Below are 24,298 nucleotides of genomic sequence, written 5' to 3'. Positions count from 1 at the left end.
CACGATGCCATCTCCGAGTAGTCACCTGGCGGCAACGGTAAAGCCATGAGAAGAAGCCATCTTGAACCATCAGGTCTCGCACCAGAACTTGTCTCAAAAATTGTCCTGAAGACCGAGAACGACTGATGATGAAGCAACTGTCCTCGATCAAAGGAAAGCCGTGAAATGCAACAGCCAGGGCCTTTCTTGATGTTGTGGTGGTCCGTGTCACAGATAACCTGGATGCCTTGACGCGCCCAGTCCCCCAGCCATTGCCCGTCATCATGCATGTGGGAGAGGTCCGGTAGAACCGCCAGAGACAATTCATCTTGACAGGTTTCTCCCAATCCACAGCGATCATTCAGCGACACGAATATGTGTTAGCGTCAAATCCGTGCTTCCACGCATTTGAGCACTCCCAAGCCTGACAATATCTCTTTTCAGAATGCACGACACTTGGCTGATAACTTACACAAAGGCCAAGTGACACTTTTGATGCTTTCTCACTCTCGATTCTTGTTTAAAAAAAGGGCGGGATGGGGTAAGTGTCAGAATTTTACGCTAACCGTAAGCGCCCTGTGAGCGTCGACGTAAAATTACGAAGCAGCCTCAGGTTGGCCCGTTGGCGAGGCTGGTGCAGGACTTTCACTGCGCGAAGACGTCTGGGAGCGCCGACGCTACAAGACATCCAAGATCCCATGAGAGAAGCGTAAGGGGTGATGTAACGACCAGTGCAGGTGCCGACTTGAAATGACACAAACAGGCAGAGCGACGCACCAGAACACCCGACCATGACGGGATACGATTGTGTTTTTTGCGGCTGACGACACTTGTCTGGTCGACCATGTTCTTCATAGCCTGCAGAGATGCTCCGAGGGCGTCTACCTGAAGTTGAAGGCGCTTCTTGTCATACCTAAGTTGAGCCGCAGTCTCAGCCACCTGCGACATTTTCGTATCCTAATATTGAATCCGCAGTCAGCCATTGAGGTGATGTCCGGAAAATGGTTCGGCTGCATGCAATCAAGGAGCCTTTGACCTCACCTGTGCTTGGCCTTTGAGTCGTGCCGCCACCAGTAAAACCTGCAATCTAGCCCGCTCGTGTCGGTGGCGGCGCGACAAGTCGAGTAGTGCAGTGTCATGCTCGGTCATAATGTCTTTCAACTACAAGAAGGCAATATTATTAGGTCCACGTTCACTCAAAAGGGGAAAAGGAAAAAAAACCGAGTTTGCTCAAGAGCTTGACATGCGCTCGAGATGGAGCGCAGGGCCGTACCCGTTGCTGGGAGAGCGCAGCCTCTAGGTCTGCATCAGCTGTGATCAGAGCACGGCCATGCTCCTCCGAGCTGGTTCTAGTTTCATTCTCCATTGCGGTGGTGGAAGCCGGTGCCTGAAATTCGTCCAGGCGGTCTTTGAGCTGCCGATTCTCAGCTCGCAGGTCCACCAATTCATTTGCAGCTTCTTGAAGTTGTATGTACTTTTGCTACGAGTGTGGGGAGAGAGAAAAAGATGAGGGCTTGCATGGGTACAGAAAGCGCCAAGTGCTGGGTGGCTATGGCGTGGCTAATTCGCATCGGCCCATTACGGCGACGTTCTGAACACCGGACCTCAAGTGTTTGGGCATACTCTTCCTGTACTTGCAAGCGGTTGTGTAGAACGTCAACCTAGAAATAGCAGAACAGATCAAGCGCATGAAATGCCGACGCGCCATGCCAACGAGGTCAAAGAAGATTTGGCAGTTGAGGTGAGAGGGGGCTGGTTTGCACGGCCTACATCAACCACGTGTTGTCGCTGGGCAGCTGCGAGCTCATTTGAGAGGCAATCAACCTCTCCGTGTAGCCTGTCGCACTCCGACTCCAACTCGGCCACTCGATCGGTGCATTCGGCAAGCTCTTGGGCATGGCTTTCCTGTCAATTGCTCAACATTAGAAGGCGTTGCGCAAATGTCAAACAGCTGAATGGCCTGCTGCGCGATTTGAGAAATCAGGGCGTGGGCTATGTAATGTGACATAGGACCCAAGTAGACCATGCACATGCACACCAAGCCGTCAGCAGCTCACCTCACCTTGAGACTTTTGACTTTGTCCGTCAGGGACGCGAGCGTAGCTTGCTGCTCCTCCATAAGAGCTCGGCCCTCTTCGGCATTACGTTCACGTTGATCCTACATGAGTACTGTGAGTGGGTGGATGCGATGCAATCCCGTCTGGGTCACTTGACATTTTCAGCCGGCTGAAATGCGCACCGCTTCATTGGCGCGGATGGTATCCCGTAATGCATCAATCTCCTGTCGGTAATCTTGAATTGCTTGCTCTTGCTCAGTCAGCTGTTGGTTGAGGCTTGTGACCTCTCGCTGCGTGATATCGAAAGGCGTGTCATGTTTGTGTACGAAATGAATGAACTCACAGCGCCTGCGAATAGGCGAGGAACCTACGTCATGCCGCTGGCTCTGTGTACTCAGTATAGCCTGGTTTTCTGTGCGCTCCTGCTGGATCTGTCACGGAGCCAAAATCAGCCTGATGGACGCTGTCTGTTGTTTGAGAGGCCAACCAAAGGGGGTATGCGCACCTGTTGGAGCGCAGCATCGAGTTGCTCGCGAAGCTCAGCCTAAGATGACCACCAAGCGCACCTGTGATGTAAAACTTTCTTTGGATGCCATGTTTATGGCTTTGATGAGCACATGACCCACTAGCCAGCCACTCTGTCACCAACCTCGCGTGCTTCAAACATGAGCTCCAATGACTCTGATTTGCACAGCGTAGCATTTGCACCCGAGTGCTGAGATTCGGTGGGTGTATGGGGGTTGCTGGCTACATCCACGTCAAGCTGCATCAAGCTTGCCAGATTTCGGACCAAGGATTCGTTATCGGCCACCGCAGCTTCAAACTACAGACAAGCATGTCACGGGGTCCAGGCGCATGCGATGAAGGGCGCTCGTGTTCGCCAACGCTTGTGCTCCTGTCACGGGCGCGCAAGGATGCTGTTTTTCTTTCAAGGAGTCGGATGCGGATGGCGGCATACCTCTGCAAAGGAGACTTGTCCACTGTGATTCGTGTCCAAGATGCCCATGAGCTGTGTCGCGCTGGCCTGAATTTCATCGTGGGGCTTGCTCTGACCAGATCAGGCGCGAGTGAGGAGCCGACTTGTCAACCCAATTTTTACGGCGCTTGCTGCCAGTCAATCCCAGCACAGGTTTTGGGACATACCGCGTCTAGAGCTGTCAGCATGCCCATCAAATCTTCAAGTGTGATGGCTGCCCGATCGGTTGAGATGGCATGGAACAAGGCCTCACGCAGTCCAGCCGTGGCATCCAGCTCGTGCTCAAAGGCCGCCATGACACACACGAATTTTTGTGCGCAACCGTAGAATGTCAGATAAAAACTGAGATTGCCTTTGTTCTGTTATGGTAGATGTATTTGTCGCAAGTTTGGCTGTTTTCGTCGTTTTCAACATCAGCTTGGTGTAACGTTGTGCCGGGTGCTGAGAGGTTATCGCGCTGCTTGTGCCAACGACTTGACAACCAGTGAATTATTTTTCGTTTTTCCTTTTTTTTTTTTTTTTCTTATCCTCTTGACTGCAAAAGGAGAGAAAGTGTGTGAGTGTGAGCAGAGAGAGGGTGAGGGGCGAGGAGCAAGAGCGGCAACGTCTGGGCGGCGTTGGCTCTTCCAGACGACGTTGCCTGAGAATAGGTAGTCGCTGGGGTGTATGTCATATGTGCTGCTGTAACAGTGCTGTGTAAACTTCCGGGCGCCATGTTTAAGCCAGCCTTTCAGTTCAAGCTGGGGTATGGCGTCTTACCGGGTCGCGTGTGCGCCGGCCGCTTTGACGGCCAGTACCCTGCCCTCGCGTGCGCCGGCACGGGTGGCAAGGTCATTATACATCATCCTCACCAAGGCGATGATGCGGGCTTGTCCCGATCGGCTGTGAACCTGCTCAACTTCAATCGTGATGTAAGGCGACATTGCCAGTAGTGCTCGTTGGCCCTTGACGCTCGGATGGTGGTGAGTGGGGGCAGCTCATGCTGTGTTGCTCGATTGATTTGTAGGTCACGGCGCTCACTGCGGGATCCTTAGACCCTGCTGGACAACAAGACATCCTGTACATTGGCTCTGCCAGTACGCTGACAGCTCACGATGTCACCAACAATTCGGATGTTTTCCACATTGATGTAAGGACAATTTTTGCCGCCCCTTGAGGAACCACCGCCTGGAGCTTCACGCGCACTTTGACTGGCCCTGATATCATGCGTTGTGGGATGGCGTTGTGTAGGCTCCGGATGGTGTCAACTCCATTGTTATTGGCCAGGCCGCGGCCAGCAGCCAGCCGTTGGTGTTTGTGGGCGGTGGCAGTGCTGTGTTTGGCTACAACGAGGAGGGCAACGACCTGTTTTGGATGGTCCGTGCTTGTTTGTTCAAGCCACTGCTTTAGCAGCTTCTTCTTGGATAATCTCTTGGTCCAAGAGATTGATCGCTGAGACATGATCCTGGCTGGACTCACGCCGGCTTGCCACGTTGATAATTTCATCGCGCGTGGTAGGTCGCAGGTGATGATATCTGTGCATTAATCCTGGCCAGCGTCGATACTTCGGCGCCCGCAGAAGATCGCCAGGTATGCTTGGCCCCCACAGCTTCATTTGATTCATACCCTCGACTTGACTCCCCGAGCTGCACCATCTCTGCTCCTGATCTGAAAGGCATGACGGTTGTCCCCCTTGCTCCCGGTCGCAGCTGGTGGTGGGCCTGGCCGAGCGAAGTCTGAGCGTGTATAGCGAGGACGGCGAGTTGGTGCACGAGTTTGCTGAACAGGAGGTCCGTCATCTGCTGTCATGCCTGCCTCTGTAGACTTGAGCACCTTCTCATGTTTGGTGTTTTGCGGCATACCCTCAGGGTGTGACGGCACTCTGCGAGCTTGGTCCAGGTCGATTTGCATTTGCCTTGCGCTCTGGCACCATTGGCGTGATTGAACGATCAAAGATTCTCTGGACGCAACAAGTTTGTTTTGGACTTGAACGCATTTTTGCTCGCAACGCAAGCACCCCCATCCCAAAGTTGTAGCCTCATGTGCCAGCATATTTCTTCTTCTTCTTCTTTTTTTTCTTTTCCTTTTTTTAGTGCAAAGCAGCTGTAAATTGCCTTTGTGCTTTTGATGTGACGCGTGATGGCGCCAAAGAGCTGGTCGTGGGACAGGCCGATGGCAGCCTCAATCTGCATCAGGCTGAAGCGGGCCATGTGCTTCTGACGGACCGCTTTGAGGATGCCGTCGCCGGTTGCGTTGTGGTACGTGATTTTTAATTTTTAACGGGTAGTTTTTGTGCAACTGTTTGTGGATGTTTGCGAGTGTTTTGCGATGCTTCACGACGGGTTTGGGGGGGCCGTAGATTGATTACCGCCGCGAAGGCCACGACTCGCTGCTGGTTGTCTCTGGTGCTGGCCACGTGCGAGGGTACCACCCCCTGGGTGTTGCAGCCGCCGCGAGCGTCAGCCAGGGCGCTGTCATCCAGGCCATGGACTCGGCACAGTTGCGCAACTTGCGCAAGCGGAAACAGGCGAGTTTTCAGCTCTGGCTCTCTTCACGTGCTCTTCGGGGAGTGAGGACAATCACAACTAGGACACGAATGTTAATGCAGAGACTCTGACCCACATTGTTCACCATTCTGCAGGATCTTGAGCATCAACTCCACCTTTTGAAATCTGCCAAGGTGTGTCGGATGCATGCGACCAAGTGTCGCTTGATTCGTTGCGTGAGCACGCAACCGGCACCCGCATTCCTCTTGTCATGAGCTCTGCTTCAACATCTGACCTTGTAGGACAAGGACAGCTCGACCCCGGCGGCACTGGAAGGGTTGGCTGAAGCGAGCTTGCACTTGGGTAAGATGTTCATTTTGGTTCATTTCCTTGCCTCATCTTCCATCCTGACCCCGTCTTTTATGAGGCGACACTGTTTGAACTCATTGAGCTCTTTGGACGTGCCAATGCAGAAATTATCATTCGCACAAACCCCAACCGTTGTTTTGGCGTGGTCTCCAGTAAAACACGTGAGGACCATGAAAGCCTGTGTCTGCACCCCTCTGAATTCTGCGTCCACGGTGGCTGATGTCGATGCGCTGTGCTACGCGGCTCGTTTCCCTGGCTGACATCAGGTCACATCATCAGATCAGTGGTCATTAACGCGCCGGGACTCGTGGCCAATGATACAGAAACCATCTGCATCCCTGCCAATGCTGCCACAGATAATTTGCAATTTGACCTTCATCCTGCCAAATATGGCCCATACACCATTAGTGTGCTGGCGCTGCTTGGCGGGTCTGGAAACACGTATGTTTGAGCTGTCTCTTCATTGGTGCGGCTGGTCCGCCCTTCTTTGATCTGCTCCACAGCGCTCAAGCAAGCAGAGCTTGAAATTGCTCAAGTGTGGCATGGGTTTTGTGCGGTGATGTGACTGATCTGGTAGTAATTTGTGGCGTGTGAAAAACATCTCCACGCAATTGCCAAGCCTGTTCATGCTGCATCCAGCTCCTGATGTCGCGCCCCCTCGTGAGCAAGCCGCCTTTGCCCTCGATGACCCCGAAGTGGTGAGTTGTGGCACCCTCTTGGTCGGCCGGTCAGGGTTGTCCAGTCGTTGCGCACGATTTGCCACCAGCCTGCCTGACAAGGACCGACCATGTACTTTTTGCCCCGACTTTTGCATGGCATTTAGTTTTTGAAGTGGCTCAGCAAGCAGACAAACCAGGCGCAATTGGAGCGGTTACCCGCTGAACTCGTGTTTCGACATGTGACGCTGGATACTGTTCTCGCCTTTCGCTACTTTCGCAAAACGGTGGGTGTGGAAGACAGCAACGCTATCAAAGGAAATGAAAAAGGGTATCGGTCCAACCCGCTATGGCGGCTCATCGCTCCGCTTGTGGAATCATTGTGCCTGACGTTGCTTGCGCTCTACCAATAGCTGATTGTTTGTGGAGATGCAGAGGAGCAAGTCGCGCCGATCGTGAGGATGATGCGCAAGCGCCTGCGTCTTCGCGTATGTAATGCTTCTTTTCTGCGCCGATGTGGCTATGACCCCACGTTGAATAGAGAAAATAGTGATGCAACGCCACTTTCTGACCAGCTCTTTGTTGCAGCCGGTTCCCCTTCCAAATCTATCGGATGCCCCCACCGCGCTGGAGGAGCGTACTCGGCGTCGCTCGAAAGACGCTGAACCGGTGGTGGCGATGGAATCCTCACAACCCGGGTCACCGGGGCAAGCAGCCCAGATCCCAGTACGATCCGATCTCAACTCTCCGACCAGCGGAGGGGGTGGCGGTGACAAGGCGGGTGAGGCCTCACGCACGGAGGCAAGGCGCTTGCCTCAGCCTCCAGGTCAGCTTCCCCGAACGCACAAGGCCCAACGCAGGCCTGAAGGTGATGATACCAGTCCTCTGCCCGCTGCTCCAAGTGCATCCCCACCACGCTCCTCGGAAGCTCTTGCTTCAGATGAGAAGCAGCGTCACACGCCACCACTGCCAATGGCCAAGACCGATAGTCAGCACGACAATGGTCTTGCAGGCATCAAAAACCTGCTCTCTGAGATTGCTGACCTGCACGGAGTTCGCCAGCGCCTCTCTGCCGAGCTGGCAGAGGGGAGCAACTTGGTCAAAAGCCTTCTCCTGCGCGCCGAGGACTACCGACTCATGGGAGATACGTGTGTAGCCATGTGCCCATCCTGTTGCGAGTTGCCTTTTCATCATCCCGGTCTCTCACCAATGCTCACAATCCAATGTCCTCCTCTTGGGCGTGTGGTGTTACACATGGTCAGGTTTAACATGCGCGAGACGTATGCGCAGCTGCATGCCGCCAACAGGGACCTGGTGAACGCCTACACGATCCGATCAACCAATCACAACAAGCTGCTAGAGGGCCTTAAGTCCTTGAACATGTTCATTCAAACTACGGCCCAGCTACTCGGTAAGCGACTAGCTTGTCAATCTGCCGGTGCCCCAGTGCCCCGAGCTGCAATTCCTGATTGATGGTCTCATCTCCCTGTGTCTGTCTGTATTAGATGGGCCCTTGCAAACCGAGTTTGTCGCTGAATGTCGTGAGTGCATCCGCAACAGCGATATGGTCAAGCTGTTCAATGTTTTGCACGCTGCAAGAACTACGAGTCATGCCTGATGCCTGAGAGTAAATTTATCTTAAGGAGACGCTTGCAAGCGAAGCCCTTCATGGCAACCCTGGTGCTAGATACACATTTGGGCGTCAACGGCGACCTTACAGTCTGGGAATTGGCAAGGCGCCACGTTGGCTCGCGGATGCGAATATTGAAGAAGTAAAAATAAAGGGGAAAGATTGGCCGAAAAGATGCTTGGGCAGCAGCAGTTATTCTAGGGCATAATGAGGCACGCCAAAAGCAAGAAGAAAAACAAAACAAAACAAAAAAAAAACAATTAGAACAGGGTGAGTTCCACCGTGTCGGCTTGAGGTGTCTCAATATCGCGCTGCGAGGGCAATACGGAAGGAAAATTGCATGTGTGAGCCTGAGCCATCGTGACAAACGGGAGAGCTAACACAAGCAAGCTGGTTCATGTGGCCCGCACCTTGCTCTCAATCAAGCGAAGTTCTCGCTCGCGCACACTAGGTGAGGTGGAGGTGCAGCCCTCAAAAGTGCGCCGGCACACTGCTTGCAGTGTGGCGGTGGCCAGTCGCACCGCCTCGCTCATCTTTTGCGTTTCACTCCAAGCCAAGATGAGCGCTGCAAAAAGATCACCTGTCAACAAGGGTCACACAGATGTTCGTGTCATATTCTCGCCCAAGTGGTTCATTGATCAAGGGGCCCGGGCCATTTCACGGCGGAAGGCGTGGTCGGCCACACAGACGCGCTGGCGTGTGTACAACCAAGTAGGAAACGGAACGACAGCCCGACAAAAACCAAAACAAGCCAGATTGGGAGTGAGAGGTTCATAAAGCAGAGCAACGAACGTACCCGTGCCCGTAAAGTAAAAGTCAATTTTGGGCACCTTGCAACGAAAGCGCTCCCCGCTCTTCTGCATGATTCAAAAAGTCAAGGAAAAAGGGGCGGGCGGGTTTAGCTTTGTGAACATTTTGCACTGATTTGCACAGCCAGGCGACAGGCAACGTACTCGGTCGCTACCGATGATGTGGATAAATCCATCATCTAGAGAGCAAAATTGGTTTGAGAGTGAGTCTTGAGTGGCGGATAAAAAAAAAAAAAGCAACATCCGGGTTTCAGCAGCCATTATTTTTTTTTATTTTTTTTGAGCCTGCTCGTACCGCCATCAAGACTGGTAAGGATCACAGTGGGCACGCCTTGCTCGTGAAGCTTATCGATGGCGGATAGAGCGTCCTCCGGGCTTTGGATGGTACAGTCGGAGAGCAGCTCCAGCTCAAACTGATTTGGGGTCAGAACATCAGCCACTGGTACCACTTCTGTTTTGTACACATCAACCAATGCTAAAGCAAGTGCGGCATGCCACCAGACATTGAGAGGGGCGAAAGTTCACAATAGAAGCGTTCAGTGCGGGTGGATGTGGTGCTCACAACACACTTTGAGGCACATAGAGCTTGCCCCGGTCTCCAAGAACGGGATCACACAGATAACGTGCCGCCGGGTTTATCTAGGGCCGGACAGAGAACGCGTGCATCAATGTCACCCGCGCTTCAGTGGCATGGGCGCGCTGCGAGACGGCTGCAAATGCACACCTTCTTGATATCCCGCACAATCGACACCAGTGCCCGTAGAAACTCAGCTGAGCCCACGTAGCCTATGGGTGAGTGACATGGAGCAAGGTTTGTCAAGATGTGGCAAGGGCGCGAATTGCGTTCTGCCATTGACAAGCTGCAAATGGGCGCAGGAATGGCGGGGAGAAACACGTGCAGCGTACCCGTCAACACGGCGTCATAATCGTTAAGGCTGTTCTTGACGAGACCCTGGTACAAATCAAGGAGCTCCTCTGCAGAAAGGCGAGTGCCTGACCATTGCCCAAAGCCTGGGTGCCACGCATTGATGAGTCAAACGGTTCAAGGATGCGACAAGCTGTTGTGCAATAGGCGGAGCTGATTCAAACGCACTTACCAGTGTGGTTACTAAACTGGACGCTGCAGACCACGTCGACGTTGCAGCCCAGAACCTGTAGGGTTACACGGCATGGGGCACGTGAGAGCTTGGAAAGCAGCAGATAAGGTGCGCAAGAACTACTGGCTTGCTGTGTGCGCACCTGCAGTGGGAAGGTGGCCGCTCGGTTCCCCACGTAGCCGGAGACCACATGGCTCTGAATGCTGAGAATGTGCGGAGTATGCTCAGCCATAGTGTCGCTCATTCCACGACCTAAACTACCAATTGCCCAAGCACAGTCCACCTCTTCAACACTGTCACTCGTGTGCTTCCCTGCTTGTGAATCAGGGTGGGTAACACCGCGCTGCCCCCGCTACCGTCACAAAACCCCCTGATTCGAGAGAGAGAAAGCGCGAAAGAGAGAGAAAGCCACAAAAAACAAAAGTCAGAAAACAAGCTACACCACTGTGTTTGCACCGCCTTGGACTGCAACATCTTGCCCATTGGTCAAGCGTCTTCCCCCTTTGAACATGCTCCATCTCGTCATCTTCTCAACCTGCATCATCGTAAAGCCGACTTGTATCGTCGAAACGCTCAAACGTCTGACAATTTCACGTCAACAACTCCAACATGGCTTACATTTTCGTCTGACAACGGCGAAGTCGGCTTGGACAGAAGATGGCGGCGGGCATCGGGGGTGTGATGCTGCCCCGCGTTCAATGGCAGCGGGGTGATGGGTTTGGAAATCGGCGAAGGCATTGGGTATGGATGCTGGTTTTGATTGCGGTCAGCTTATCGCGTTGCGAGGACTACATCACCCTCTCCATCCCGTTTTTCGAGATGAATGGTCGCCATTTCGAGGTCTGGATAGCGCTCGCTACTTGTGCATGTCGGATGGAAGAAATAGTAGCCTGGATCGAGCTCAGTGCGTCTTTGGTGCTGCCGTTCGTGTTGGTTAGCTTCCGGTTGGTTCAGCTCTACAAGTTACCTGTGCTGAAAGCTTCATGGTGAGAGCAGTCCCTCGCGTTGTTGAAGCGCTGTTCTTTTGGTGCCCCATCTCTGCTGTCTTCATCGCGCTCCGATATCGGCGCGAGAACCTCACGCCGCCTCTGCCATCTCACAGTCTCGTGTCACCGTCCTGGCCAGCGAATCGGCCTATACGGGTTGTAACCTGTACACCTGTGATAAAGTTATCTCAAACGCACCCTGGGACTGCAGCGTCACGTTTGCTCGCACGCGTCGTTTGTGGCCTGCTGCTGCGCAGCTCACACCCAAATTGGGTGTCGCCTACGAGTATGCTTTTTCGGTGCGTGGCCGCTGTCTTCTAACACTTGATTTTGCCATTGACAAGTCAGTTGGCCTTTGCCACCTCGAGCTCCCGCTTCTTACGCATGCCGTGTGGGTTGATGCAGGGCTTTGAGGTGGGCCAGACCTATCACTTCGTGTCCGTCTCCCAAGGCCTCTACACCATGCCCACACGTATTCTGGGCCACAATTGTGGAGGCACGGACCCTTCGACCGTGTGTACTGGTCGCAATGACTGCACGCTTCCGGCCATCGGTGGTACTTGTCAAGCTAATCAGACCAAGTTTACGGTCAGCACCGCCCAAAGCCTTGCCTTTGGTTTTCCCTCGGCATACCCTGGCCACGCTCGGATCTGCCATACACTCTAAAAGCAGTTGTTGTACGTGCAGGTCAAAATTCTACCCGAGCCAGCCTGTCCAATGCCCTGCTGCCGCTTCGGGCTCAGCGTTCCTGTGGTCGTTGACGGCGAATGCACCTGCCTGATCCCCGAGCTCCAGACAGAGTACAACGTAGGTCTCAAGCAAGCGCTTGGTGTGTGTGTGTGTGTGTGTGTGTGTGTGTGTGTGTGTGTGTGTGTGTGTGTGTGTGTGTGTGTGACTCCAAGGCCATGTCAACTGGGTAGGTGGACGCTTGCGGCAGAGTTTGAATCGCACCACAGAATCCTCAACTGACATGGGCCACCTTTCAATTTGCTCGACTGCCACAGCCTTGTGGCAGGTCTGAGTGCAGGGATCGCTGGCGGTGTCCTCCTGCTTGTTGCTGTCGTGTTCTTCCTCACGCACAAAAGGCCGGGCCCCAGAGTGCAGGCAGCTCCCAGTGGAGGTGAGTCGCATCGCATCATCTGAATCATTCCTTTGATCCTTGCATGGATGACAGTATCGATGTGTCTTGTGATCAGGCATGCACGTTAATCCAGTGTATGGTGGAGGTCGACAAGAGCACGCGCGTTACGACCCTTTGGAACTGCCCAAACCACCGCCTGCCACTGCGCCTCCACTCGCTATGCTGCCGCCCTCGGCTGACCAAGCTACCACGTCAACGTTTGTGCAACCCCCTTCGCTCATGTCGTTTGCTGGAGCATCGCCAGTAGCAGAAGAATCATCGGCGTAGAGCGTTGTTCTTGCGATGCGTGTGCCCACATTTACTAATTGAACCTTTGAACAGCAGCACGTGCTGGCAATGGTGGTTGGAGACGAGAAAAGTGATTCATCTCACAGCCCAGTCAAACTGCCCTAAACGACGATTTCGGGAGCATGCAACTCGTTTGCGATTATTAAAAGTCAACATTGTTGTCCGCAGTTTGCTCTTTTGCATTTCTTTTTCATGTGTGCACGAATCTTGGGCTGACCCCAGCATGTCACTGACACGAGACACACTGGCGGAGCTGCCTGCGCCGTTTAAACGTAAGCTGCTGACGCTCATCTTTGCCGTGCGGCAAGATGGTGCCCGGCTGTTAGGCATGAAGAAACGAGGCTTTGGCGCTGGTCGCTACAACGGCTTTGGTGAGTGCGAGGAGCGGTGCCCGCGGTTAGGGCTTGAACCCCTGCGCGCGCTCAGACGAGTGTCACATCTGAGTTGCACCACACTAAGATCCGAGATGTTCGTGTTGTTCGGCTTTCATTCATCCGACCGTTGGTTCTGCATGGTGGGCATTTGACCTTATCGATTGGCCGCGACAACAAACACGGCAACAACAAATGCAGGTGGTAAGGTAGAACCAGGAGAGGAGATTGACGTTGGGGCAGTGCGGGAATTGCATGAGGTCTGGCCCGTCGCCTGCTCCTTTGCTGCTCTTTGCCTGTCTTCTGTCAGACACCCCTCCCAGACCCGGCTGAGATTTGTCCGGTGCGTCTCATTCTCTTTGGTCCACAGGAGTCTTTGCTGCTGACAGAACCGCAACACCTTCGACGGGTGGGCCGGCTCTTCTTTGAGTTTCAAGATGACACAACCATACTGGACGTGCACATCTTTGACACTCGCATCTGGCAAGGCGAAGCTGCTGAGACTGAAGAGGTCAGCATCGTGTGTCTGAAGCGCAGCCCCAGGCACCATCACGATGCCATCATGCTCATGTCTGGCTGTGGTCTGTCTAGATGCGGCCACAGTGGTTTAACGAAGAGGATGTCCCCTTTGACATGATGTGGCCCGACGATCGCTACTGGTTCCCTCTCATGCGCCAAGGTACGGGACGTTCAACGCTGAGAGCAGCGTCCCGTGCCTTTTGAAGAGTTGAAATGGGTGCTCATCCGTTTGGCGCATGGCTTCCAGGCAAATACTTTACGGGCTATTTCTACTTCAAAGATCAATCCACCTTCTCACACCACAAACTGGTTGAGGGCCGTGCTGAATTTGCGGATCTCCGCTGAACCTGTCTCACGCCGCCCATCAACTTAGTTGAGGGTCGTGCTGAATTTGCGGATCTCCGTCTGCGCCGCTCATGCATCTGCACCACTTTCTGTTTTTGAACCCCCCCTTCAAAATCAATAATAAATTCGCGCGAAAATTCAAATCCATCGATGTTCCAATGTGTTTTCCTTGTCGACCAGGCTCGGTTGGTCTCGTCCCTGGTTGCGTTTTGAGATCGCACATCAGCACGCTCGCATGCGCATCGACTGCACGGTGAGGCAATCCCTGGCCTACACTGAGAGCACGGCAGTCACTGTGCCTTGCCATTCAGCATGGAGGACTGGGATGACGAAGCTGAGCTTGCGCCGCTGGCGCCCCTCAAACCCATCACAGAGCGACTGCAAGGCCTCAAGCCATCGCAGGTAAAGTGCCTTCATCTTCTCTTGCAATGAATGGACGCTGCTTGCCTTGGTCCGCCATCAAAATCTGATTTTGAATGAGTGCCGGTCCGGCGTAGGAACTGCTGGAGTTTTATCGCAAAAAAATAGAGGAGTATGAGGGTGACCAGGCTGCCATCCTGGCTCGGCTTGAGAAATACAAGCAAACCTACGAAGAAAAGGTTTGTCACGGTCGCACAAAACAGGCAGCGTCATGTACTTGCAGCAGTCTTCTCGGCGTATAGCTGACCTAACCTCGCTCACCACCCAACTACCCAGCACAAACTGCAATGGGATCTGGCCCAACGCGATTCGGAAATCGAACAGCTGCAAAAGGCCCTGAGCGATATGCAGGTACAGTTCATCGAAACAATCTCTTGCAGGCAAGCGGTGTGAATTGTGGGCTGTGGTTAAACATGGTGATATTGCTGCTTCTTCATTTGCAGGTCTATCTCTTCCAAGAGCGTGAACACGGTGAGTTGCGTGGAGAACGAGAGGCCTGCCGTCTTCTTCGTCTTCTTCCGCCCCCCAAATCATTCGAACAACACTTGCAACAATGGCTCCTGGCTCATAGTTTTGCGGCTATACGCCGAGAATGATCGTCTCAAAGTCCAAGAGCTCAGTGATCGAAAGAAGATTCAACGGCTCTTACGTATGTACATTGTCGTTGGAAGAGTCCGGGATTGTGGCAATGTTTGAATGGCTTGCTCTATGCTGTCATGAATATGCACTCAATCAACGCCCGATTGTGTCAGACATGAGCAGTACAGAAGATGCTGGGGAGGAAACCACCTATTTCAAGCAGCCTGGCGCAACCAAAATTGTTGCCCCCCATGAAAAGGTAGTATCAAAGGTTTTGGGCGTTATCGGATAGACGACAGGCCACAGAAAATCAATTTGCAGTCGCGAGCAAGAATTTGACGTCAGCTCCCGCTCCCCTGTGTCACAGGTCAAGCGAGCTGTGCTGGAGGAGCGAGCCTCAAAATCTACCACCCGGACCAGTGCAAAAGAAGGTTAGTCACGTCAGGAACATCAATTCCGCTGCGGCTCACTTGAGCAGCACTCAGCATACCACACGTACTGCACTGCCACTTAGAGCTGGAGGTGGCGCGCAAACGGCTAGCCTTTCTGGAGGACCAAAATGAGACGCTGTCGCTGACTGTGGAGGCTCTCAAGGCGCAACTACAAGACCAGGCGCGACTGGCTAAGGAGGAGACCGCAGCCTTGATTGAAGATCGCAAAGTTCGCGCCGAGGAAGCCCAACTCAAGTCTGCCAAGGATGCCGAACAGTTGCGCCGACAGACAGAGAAGCTCAAAAACACACAGCAGCTCTTGTACGACAGCACTCGTGACCTCCTCGAGCTCAAATATGCACATCGAGCCGCGCTGCGGGAGAGCGAAGAAGAGAAAGAACGGCTCCTGCACCGCATCGAAGAACTCAAGGAGGACATCGACAAGCAACATGCCCAAGCCATGGCCCATTTGAAACGCCAGGCACTGCAATCAACACGTGTCCACACGGCTCGGTAGTTGCACCACGACACCGCTTGCTTGGCTCAAACTTCATGTGATGATGGACTTTCAGCTTACCCTTAATGTGTGGTCGACTGTAGTGAGAAGCTGGACAAGGAGTACCGAGATATGGGCACCAACGCATATCGGTTTGTTGTGGTGCTCGAGTATACCTTTGCTTCCACCGGTCGCTGGCGGGAACGCTCACCGCTTTTTGCCGCCATGTCAACAGCCCGGGTGGACGCGGCATTGATCATGATGCTCCCTCGCCGCAGCGGGCAAGCGGCACCAGCGGCACCCCAAAACGTGGGGCAACCAATGCTGCAATTGGCTCAGGTATAGAACCCTGCCTCCACGACCACAACTTGAGCGCGACTTTCTTCCAGGGTCCAAGCCCTCACTCGGTCGATGAAATGATTCTGGCATCGTGTCCTGCAGACCCACAGCCTACGAACCTGGAGTTGGAGGATTTTTTGACCGCCGAAAAGCCGCAAGCCGCCCTGCAAGACACGCTAGCTGAGATGTATCGGGAGCAATGCGTCCAGGTGAGTATGATGCCACAGTCCGCCGGTTGCCAACGCCTTGATGTTGAACTACCTCGCTTTGTCCAAACCTTGCCTACAATTGCCTCAGCTTCCCTCCCGAACTGAAACCCACTTTTTCTTTTTTTTCATCGCTTTATCGCAGCTTGAGGATGAGGTTTGCCAGCTGCGTGAGCAGCTTGAAATCAAACGCAGCGAGAATACGCGCACGTACGAGCTTGGCTCGGTCAACCCACGCGCAAGCACGGAGCACTGGTATCAAAAATGTTTTGACTTACTTTGTCAATTTGCATTTGTGAATGGCAGGTCCAAAACACACGCTGAGCGTGCCAAGCTTTGGAAGCAGCGCTACGAAGCACTTGATCGACGCCGCACCTTGGAAGCAGAGGTTTGTGTGAACGGTTCCATCTTTGAACATGTTGTTCATTCAGCCCCCGCCCACATTTTTGTTTTTCTTTATGGCGGAGGGGTCGGGGTACCTTTGAACTTACACGCGACCATTGGACTATGCAGGGCTACCGCACGGATATTGACCAACTAAGGAAGCAACTCAAGGGCATGGAACGCCAACTTTACAAATTTGCAGTTCAATCTGGGCCGGCCAGCAGTTCAACAAAATCGGTGCGCCAGGACGGGCTTCCCTTGCTATCTTTTGCAAACTACCGCGGGGCGGCTGGGCACCCGTCGCTAACAGCACGCACAAATGCATGCCGCAGATGGTTCAACATGCTCGCCAAGCCGCCGTGCGCAGCGAAAAGGTCATGGGCGAGCTCCAACAACTCAAAGCGCGCATCTTCAATGCTGAGCGCCAAGTACATAGAACGCACGACTTCTAAAGGCACCATTGTATAGCTGTGACGGTGTATCATGCGCATTTGCCTGTTGACGTGAAGATGCCGCCCCTGTTTCGTATGCGTGCTGATCAACAATGTCATGTCAGTCATAAATTGCAAGGAAGAGACAAGCAAGGCCGCAAACCGCGGCATATCGCCGTCATCAGATATGGTACTCAAAATTTACTTTTAGAAAAAGATTAGCAATGACGCTGGATAATGAATGGGTCGCTTAACAAGAGCCGCGGCGCGCGGAAAGAGCACTTTCCGTCGCGCTCTGTCAAAATCAGAAAATTAAAAACAAAACAAAAAAAAAAAAATTCTAAAGGGAGAAGCAAAGAAGGACGAGGAAGGTTGAAACGTCGACGCAAATCAAGATGCTGATGATGTCGGAGTTTGAAGCCCAGCTCATTCCTCCCCAACAAGAGCACTCATGATGCGAGGGTCAGGAGTTGGGTGCTCGCTCCGTGAAGTGGGACTGCTTGAAGGTGTGTCCGCGGATGGTACTGCTTCAGTGGCTCCCGGAAGCGTGGGCTCGGTCAGCCTTGGTTGCGGACCTACTGAAGCACCCGTATCTTCGCTCGGCCCATCGTACAGCGGGTTGGCAAAGACTGGATCGAAAAAGGTCCGCGCGTTGCTGCGCGAGCGCCGAACAGTGCGCACCGACTTGATGCCATCATCGCCCGTTTCGGCAATCTGGATGTATCCAACCTCATCTGCTTCATCCGCTTCAGATCCGTTCATGGGCACGGGGTTTGGCTCGGCCAGGGCTGTGCTCCACCCCAGGGCACGCGGTGGAGGCGCGGTACCGTCGTCATCATCATCTAAGCCAATCGAATCCCAAGCTGTTTCTGCCAAGCTGGGATTGTGAGCGCCTAGCACTGTCTCAGTCTTATTCGCGTATGTCGGGTTTTCAAACGCGACAGCTGGTCGATCAAAAGTCACGATGCTTGTTCTCTCCTGGCACAAGTTGGGACCCAATCAACAGTGATGCATGCATGAGTTTGGCGCGCATGGTACGGATCAGATTTCCACACATATAATGATGAAAAGCAAGACGCGCGCGCGTGTGCACCTAGCGCTCCGAACCACTGAACAGCGCGAGCCACGCCACTCACCGTTTTATGACGAGCCACGTAGATGAGCGCCGCCACGAGAAGAATCACTACCAAAACCACCACCAAACCGATGGCCCAATTCGTGCCGCTGGCTGTTGAGCTCGGACTGGCAGTTGGGGCACCTGTGCTACTTGCACCCCCAGAAGGATCCAGGGTAGGCCCAGTTGTTCCTGTGGTCGCAAGCTCCCCCGAATCAGCACTCAGCTCCAAGCTGTGACAAAAGCCAGCCAACCGCATCGGAGCCCACGAAAAAGTGCTGTCCTCACACGCCGCCTGGATTGCGCTACGCGCAATGACCACTGAAGTGTCTCCCCCTCGTTCCAAGTAGAAATGAATCACGGTGCCCTGCTCCTCTTCACTCACATCCAAGAGTACCAAGATTTCGGGCGCCCCCAACGCCTGGTCAAGAAAATTCGCAAAATCCACAGACTCGGCTTGCCACACACCGCTGCACGCTTCCGAGGCACACGTATTGGTGGAGGCGTGATAGGTCGCGACAACAATGTTGGCATTTGGTGCGCAACGCGCTTGAGTCGCATTGAAGGCGGGCACGCATGTGCTCCCAGATGAGCATGATACAGTTGCACAGCTGCCAGAGTGAACCAAGCAGCGATGCCCCCCCATGCCTGGTCCGCACGTGCATCTAAAACCGGGCTCACCGACCTGATCAACGCATGTGGCACCGCTACCACATGGTGCTGAAACGCAATCGTCAATATCAGAATCGCAGCGGAAACCCCCGTAGCCTTCCGGACAGACACATGAAAATGTTGTGCGACCGTCATCTGTGGTGCCGTCCACGCATGTTGCGTCATTCTGGCACTGACGCGAGTAGCACGTATCTGTGACGGCCGTACATGCAGAGCCGGGTAATGCGTGGAGGCAGGTGCGCTGAACGCAAGCACTGCCATTCACCACGTATCCTGTATCACAAGGACATGAATAGCCAGTTCCTTCTGCCACGCAGTAGCTGTGCAAAGGACACTCGGCAACGCCACGTGCACAGGGATCGGCTGTCATGGACAGCGCTGTCACAAATTTGTGCGTTGCTGCATCTTGCACTTGCACGCGTACAGTGGGAGACGCAGCAAAGAGTGGCCCGTTGACGGTAACGATCCCACTTGTCGGGCTCAACGCCAACCCGGGAGTGCCCGAGAGCAGCTCAAACGTGTGGGTGTCGAAATGATCCGGATCAATGGGGACCACGCGCAGCAATTCCGTGCCCGAGGGGATGGCCGTCGAATAGCGCAAGCACGGGGTGGGGTCGAGAGCGGGAGCTGAAGACCAACTCGGACTTGTGTTTGCCTCGGTGGAGCGCATGTGACAGCGCGCCCCAGTGTAGCCATAGGCGCAGTCGCAGGTGAAAGCAGTGCCATCTTCTTGACACACGCCATCATTCAGACAAGGAAAGTTGGCGCAACCACATTGAATATCGATGCCTGTTATGGGCTCGTTGACATCCCCCACCACCAAGTCAAGCGAGACTATGGTTTGTAGGACTGCCGATCCGCTAAGAGTTACGGATATCATGTGTGCAGCCTGATTCTCAAAGTCAAGATCGGCACCCAAGACCAGCTGGCTCTCGTTGAGTTGTAGGGGACCGGCACCAAGAGCCACGGTACACGTCCCCGCCGCCTCCACCGTAATGCAGCTAATCACGCAGAGCGGTGTTCCCACTGCCGTTAGCTCAGGAACTCGTACAGTTCCATTGTGATAGCATGTCACGTTGGCTGTCAGAGCCGTAAGGGCGATGCCTGTGGGTGGCTCTAGGACGTTGTCCACCGCAAAAGTGGCCACGGCCACCGTGGTGAGCGCCGTGAGATCTTGACACTCGACCCAGACCTGCAACATGGACGAACACTCAAAGTCCACCGCATCTAGCAACACCAGATTGTAGGTGTCTGCCTCAAGCTGCACACGGGGCCGCTGTACACAGCCTGAAGCCAGAGATAGACCCGTCGCATTGGCTGTGCAGTTGAGGCTACCACCCTCTGGATCAAAGGCATCGAGCTGGGCCAGGAGCAAGGGCGCTGTGTTTTCCGTGATGCTTGCGCGCTCGAGCTGAAGCGCCAGTGACGGTGGCTCATTCACATCCAAGACCGTTAAAAGCACCTCAAACTCGGCAGACAGTGGCGAAGCACTCTGATCCTGTACAGCAAGCTGCAGCACCAGCTCGGTCGCGGCTTCAGCATTCAGCAAGGGGCTCGCTTCGATGAGCCAAAGCTCCAAGCCATGTGCTTCCACGCTGCTTGGGCTCAATACTTGCAGCACATGTTGACCCGTCGGCAAGAGCGCAGAGTCTTGGTCAGACACGCTGACCGTCGCCAAGAAACGAGAGTCCTCGGGTACTGCCGTACGGGATAGATTGATGCCAGTGATCGGGTCGTTGCGGTCTTCTATGACCAGGGGAACGACAACCTCTAACGAGAGTGCGGGCACACCATCATCTGTGGCAAGTAATGTAACGACTGCGTTGCCCGGGATCTCAAAGTCAAGTGCCTCGGCCAGTACGAGTTCGCCAGCGACAATGATAAAACGGGGGTCCAACGACTGGAGCGAAAGCGCCTGCCAAGGGCGACAGCGCGCCGCATCACAGTTGTCGGGATCGAGGGCAGACAACACTCCGCATCTTCGACCAACAGTACTTGGTCCCTCGGGCAAGGTGAGCACCTGAGCTGAAGCTAGCGTGCTGTTTAAGAAGATGGCAGAGGGGGCCTCGTTGAGGTTGGTCACCTGCAGAGTGACGTCATCTTGGAACGCTTGGGGCGGCAATCCATCATCGGTGCAGCGCAGCAGCAGGGTGAACTCCTCTTGCGACTCAAAGTCAAGTTCGGCTGGCGATTTGTGAAGCACATTGTGTGCATCGATGGTAAAGGCGGCCGTGCTTGGCGTAACTTGGACGAGCGTACAACTGTGGCTTTGCAGCTCTGCACTATATGCTGTGTTGTCTGGGTCCTCTACCAAGATCCAAGCTAGGCCCATGGCTGAGATTGGGCCCTCCGTTACAGGCAGTGGCTCAGCGGCTGACGATGCGTTGGCGCCCATGGGTACCAAACGCGCTTGTCGAGGCTCTTCGTTCATGTTGAGAACGATGATTTCAAAAGACGCGACGACAGTGCGTGGGGTGGGGGCAGCATTGTCGGATGCCTCGACTCGGACACGCACACTACTGGTGGTTTCGTAATCGAGGGCTACCCCCTCGGCGAGGGCCAGCTGCTGCGAGTTCAAGATGCGGAAGTAGGAGGGTTGGGTACCAAAAGCTGGTTGAATCGAGAACGAGAGAGTTTGACCGACATCGGGATCATGGGCTCGCAGTTCTCCAATCATAGCGCCTGGGCTGTTCTCCGGCACGGTGGCGGCACTGAGGGTCAAATTGGTGGGTGGCTCGTTCCGATCCAGCACTTGAACAATAAAAGTACGATGCAGGGTGAGGTTGCCTGAATCAAATACGGCAATGGTCACGCTCAACCAGGGCTGTGTCTCATAGTCGAGCAAGGCCGCCGTGACAAGGACATTGCCCAGAATGGTTAGCCTGGCCATGGTCGGGACACATCCGTTGGTAGCATCCCAGAGACAATAGCGGAATGTCTCGTTTCCAGCACCACTGTTGTCAGGATCAATGCCTTGTAACTGACCCACAACCGTTCCAATCACGCTGTCTTCGGCCACTGCGTTGGCTGAGAGGACAAGGTCATCCGGAGCCTCGTTCACATTGGCAACCAACACGACCACAGTAGCAGTGATGCTGTACGCGGGATTGCCGTGGTCAGTACAAGTCACGGCCACGGATACACTTGCGGCACGCTCATAGTCGAGATCAGCGCGCTGCAAAACAAGCGACGTTTCGTTCACCACGCTAAAGGAGCTGTCTGGGTCGATGATTGAGCACGAATGCACGTTGTTGGGGGCTGAGGTGTCCGGGTCGACCACATCAAGTTGACCGATCAAAGCACCACGTTCTGCGTCTTCTGCTATCGGGGCGCCTCGCAACGCGACCGCGAGTGGGGCCTCGTTGAGATCCTCGATCGCCAGGACGATGGACCGGTTCAAATCAGAGTTCTCTTTCACGCCTACCACAAAAACAACGGCCGCGGAGCGCTCAAAATTGAAGCAAGACGAGTCGTTCACAATAACGTCCAAGTCAGCCAGGACCACGGCAGCACAAGAGGAACCATTCAACAGCGTTGTACTGCGCAAAAGAGGCACGTTGAGACGAAACGCGGGAAGCTGGTCTGGATCTATCACGGCAAGTTGACCCAGCAGGGAACCCGCCGGCACATTTTCGTTGACCGAATTGCGATTGAACACAATGTCAGTTGGCGGGTCATCGACGTTGCTGACATTGAAGCGGACGGTCTGAGCAGCCATGAGTTCTTGTGAATCTGTTGCGACCAGTGTCATCTCCCAGCTCTGCGTTGTTTCATAGTCAAGTGCGTGTTGCAGCGTGATGTTGCAGCGACAGACCAAACCCTCTGTCCAATTGCTGGCAAGGTTGAGTGTCTGACGCAAGGCCTGCGTGATGTTTTCACAGGTGGTCGAGGCCGTGTCGAGAGCAAAAGGCGAATTGGTCTGAGCAGAGGTAAGGGCAAAGGTCAACCCCCGAGTTTCGTCAGTATCCAAAGCCAGTACCTCTGCCACGATGGCGCCGAGCGGGGTATCCTCTGGCAGCTCAACCGGGCTTGGTTGGACGATTAAGGTAGCAGGTGCCTGGCCTGACGCGGCCTCAAGGACAAAGTCGACGGTCAGGTCGGCAGTGGCGACGGGATCACCATCATCAGACACGCGGAAGCAGATGGTTACGTTGCCGGTCGTGGAGCTGCCGGGAGCTGCTGACAGCTTAAGCGCAAGCTCTTCGACTTGCGCCCAGGCGCTGGCAGGTTCATTGGGACAGAGCACAATGCTATGAGATTGTGTATCGCGATTCAAAAGCCAGCTCTTGGAGCGCAGATTGTCTTCATCCTCGACCTAACGCCGGCCAATGAGCCAGGAAGGGGCGCATGAGAAAACGAATGGCGGTTGGGAGCGGCGCTCAGCGAGCTGGGCATACCGAGAGAGTGGCGATGGTATCGCCAACGCGTAGGTGATTCAAATTAATCAGGTTGGAAGAAGCCACCAAGCCTGTGGGCGGGTCGTTCTTATCGTTAATGCGCAGGGCTACATCAAAGGACTGGCCTCCGCCATTGGGGTCGGTGGCGCGGATGCGCAGGGCAAACTGGTTCACTTGTTCAAAGTTGACATGCTGGGTCACGTAGATGGCATTGCCTTGGACAGCAAAGTAGTCTGTAAAGGTTTGGAGCACAATGGTATGTGGACCGGTTGGATATGCAAAGTCAAAGACAGTAATAGAGGACACCGCCGTCTGGCTCGCCGTGTTCTCGTCCATGGAGTTTGGCTGAATCGTCAGATACACCGGCACGCCTCGTGCAGCTGGGAGCCAGCTAGCTATGCACACGGCAAAGCAGACCAATGCCCACGGGCACCATCGAGCCAATATGGCCATGCTCGCTCGTGGGCGACAAGGACGCATCTGCGTCTGCCTCATCATGGCGCGTGACGGGCCACACGCACTTGGCTGCTCAAACCAGACAACTCATTGTCGTTCTAGCGCTCGGTGACGCTGCCCCTCCCTCACTCTCTTTCCTCTCTCCCGATCTCCCGCTCCCCCGCTCCCTTACCCTTTGCCACAGCGTCCACCCCCCCAACCCCCAGAAAGCCACAAGCCAGAGCTCGACCACATCAACACCGTCCCAACAACAGTCGGGTGTGTGGACGAAACAGAAAAAAAAAAAAGAGAGAGAGAAAGAGAGAGACACACACACACAAAAAAAAAGAAAAACTTGTGTGTGTGTGTGTGTGTGTGTGTGTGTGTGTGTGTGTGTGTGTGTGTGTGTGTGTGTGTGTGTGTGTGTGTGTGTGTGTGTGTGTGTGTGGTCGCAACTGACTTGCAGAGGGTGCCGAAGAACAGTGCTTGCAATTCTTGCACGGGGCTTGCCAGCGAGGCCCGCTCTGCCCCTACCGACACATCAAAGGCAATAAAGGAGTTGTCTGCAATTTCTGGCTTCGTGGCATTTGCAAAAATGGGGACGACTGCAACTTCCTTCACCTCTACATCGAGCAGCTCATGCCCGAGTGCAACTTTTTCAAGACACATGGCTACTGCAACAAGGAAGATTGCAAGTTCAAGCACC

The 24,298-nt window shown here is 54.2% G+C and overlaps 6 protein-coding genes across 6 annotated transcripts; 3 read left to right on the top strand and 3 right to left on the bottom strand.

The window, feature by feature from the left end:
- Positions 1-481: 481 nt before the first annotated feature.
- MONBRDRAFT_31168 (uncharacterized protein) lies at positions 482-3,336 on the bottom strand. Its single transcript, XM_001742953.1, has 12 exons — positions 3,180-3,336; positions 2,995-3,084; positions 2,686-2,859; positions 2,542-2,580; positions 2,408-2,467; positions 2,219-2,326; positions 2,042-2,137; positions 1,584-1,640; positions 1,253-1,459; positions 1,021-1,140; positions 757-936; positions 482-656 (listed from the first exon to the last, which is right to left on the bottom strand). Exons 1-12 carry the CDS (start codon positions 3,306-3,308, stop codon positions 576-578), a joined length of 1,341 nt encoding a protein of 446 aa, XP_001743005.1. The 5' UTR covers positions 3,309-3,336; the 3' UTR covers positions 482-575.
- Positions 3,337-3,725: 389 nt separating this feature from the next.
- On the top strand, positions 3,726-8,120 carry MONBRDRAFT_22806 (uncharacterized protein; the record flags this gene model as incomplete). The annotated part of the gene is made up of 16 exons (XM_001743274.1): positions 3,726-3,923; positions 4,019-4,141; positions 4,243-4,368; positions 4,510-4,581; positions 4,701-4,781; positions 5,085-5,249; positions 5,351-5,407; positions 5,633-5,671; positions 5,780-5,840; positions 6,113-6,287; positions 6,424-6,544; positions 6,670-6,789; positions 6,916-6,990; positions 7,091-7,650; positions 7,765-7,913; positions 8,008-8,120. 16 exons carry the CDS (start codon positions 3,726-3,728, stop codon positions 8,118-8,120), a joined length of 2,235 nt encoding a protein of 744 aa, XP_001743326.1.
- Positions 8,121-8,392: 272 nt separating this feature from the next.
- Positions 8,393-10,404, bottom strand: MONBRDRAFT_34908 (uncharacterized protein; the record flags this gene model as incomplete). The annotated part of the gene is made up of 10 exons (XM_001742952.1): positions 10,181-10,404; positions 10,039-10,093; positions 9,848-9,952; positions 9,666-9,727; positions 9,511-9,580; positions 9,237-9,416; positions 9,086-9,120; positions 8,929-8,989; positions 8,543-8,712; positions 8,393-8,443 (listed from the first exon to the last, which is right to left on the bottom strand). The coding sequence occupies exons 1-10, from the start codon at positions 10,280-10,282 to the stop codon at positions 8,393-8,395; spliced, it is 891 nt and encodes a 296-aa protein (XP_001743004.1). The 5' UTR covers positions 10,283-10,404.
- Positions 10,405-12,676: 2,272 nt separating this feature from the next.
- MONBRDRAFT_14719 (uncharacterized protein) lies at positions 12,677-13,688 on the top strand (the record flags this gene model as incomplete). Its single annotated transcript, XM_001743273.1, has 5 exons — positions 12,677-12,824; positions 13,026-13,084; positions 13,195-13,335; positions 13,416-13,503; positions 13,591-13,688. 5 exons carry the CDS (start codon positions 12,677-12,679, stop codon positions 13,686-13,688), a joined length of 534 nt encoding a protein of 177 aa, XP_001743325.1.
- Positions 13,689-14,000: 312 nt separating this feature from the next.
- MONBRDRAFT_22803 (uncharacterized protein) lies at positions 14,001-16,995 on the top strand (the record flags this gene model as incomplete). Its single annotated transcript, XM_001743272.1, has 15 exons — positions 14,001-14,090; positions 14,186-14,287; positions 14,385-14,459; positions 14,552-14,579; positions 14,680-14,757; positions 14,861-14,946; positions 15,055-15,118; positions 15,202-15,631; positions 15,719-15,766; positions 15,850-15,953; positions 16,056-16,162; positions 16,305-16,369; positions 16,466-16,547; positions 16,673-16,780; positions 16,876-16,995. The coding sequence occupies 15 exons, from the start codon at positions 14,001-14,003 to the stop codon at positions 16,993-16,995; spliced, it is 1,587 nt and encodes a 528-aa protein (XP_001743324.1).
- A 96-nt stretch (positions 16,996-17,091) lies between these two features.
- Positions 17,092-23,610, bottom strand: MBCDH14 (uncharacterized protein; the record flags this gene model as incomplete). Its single annotated transcript, XM_001742951.1, has 3 exons — positions 17,092-17,952; positions 18,111-23,075; positions 23,158-23,610. 3 exons carry the CDS (start codon positions 23,608-23,610, stop codon positions 17,401-17,403), a joined length of 5,970 nt encoding a protein of 1,989 aa, XP_001743003.1. The 3' UTR covers positions 17,092-17,400.
- Positions 23,611-24,298: the final 688 nt, after the last annotated feature.

This window comes from Monosiga brevicollis, genomic scaffold (assembly GCF_000002865.3).
Source record: "Monosiga brevicollis MX1 MONBRscaffold_3 genomic scaffold, whole genome shotgun sequence".
In the NCBI taxonomy this organism is placed as follows: domain Eukaryota; class Choanoflagellata; order Craspedida; family Salpingoecidae; genus Monosiga; species Monosiga brevicollis.
This window is presented reverse-complemented; position numbering and strand designations above follow the sequence as displayed.

What these genes read in the sequence shown, in the direction of transcription:
- MONBRDRAFT_31168 (XM_001742953.1), bottom strand. Translation starts at nt 3,308, where the DNA reads ATGGCGGCCTTTGAGCACGAGCTGGATGCCACGGCTGGACTGCGTGAG. An exon ending in ACAAAGTCAAAAGTCTCAAG is followed by an intron (nt 1,641 to 2,041) that starts GTGAGGTGAGCT and finishes TGCTATTTCTAG; the next exon opens with GTTGACGTTCTACACAACCG. An exon ending in CTGCGCTCTCCCAGCAACGG is followed by an intron (nt 1,141 to 1,252) that starts GTACGGCCCTGC and finishes GCCTTCTTGTAG; the next exon opens with TTGAAAGACATTATGACCGA.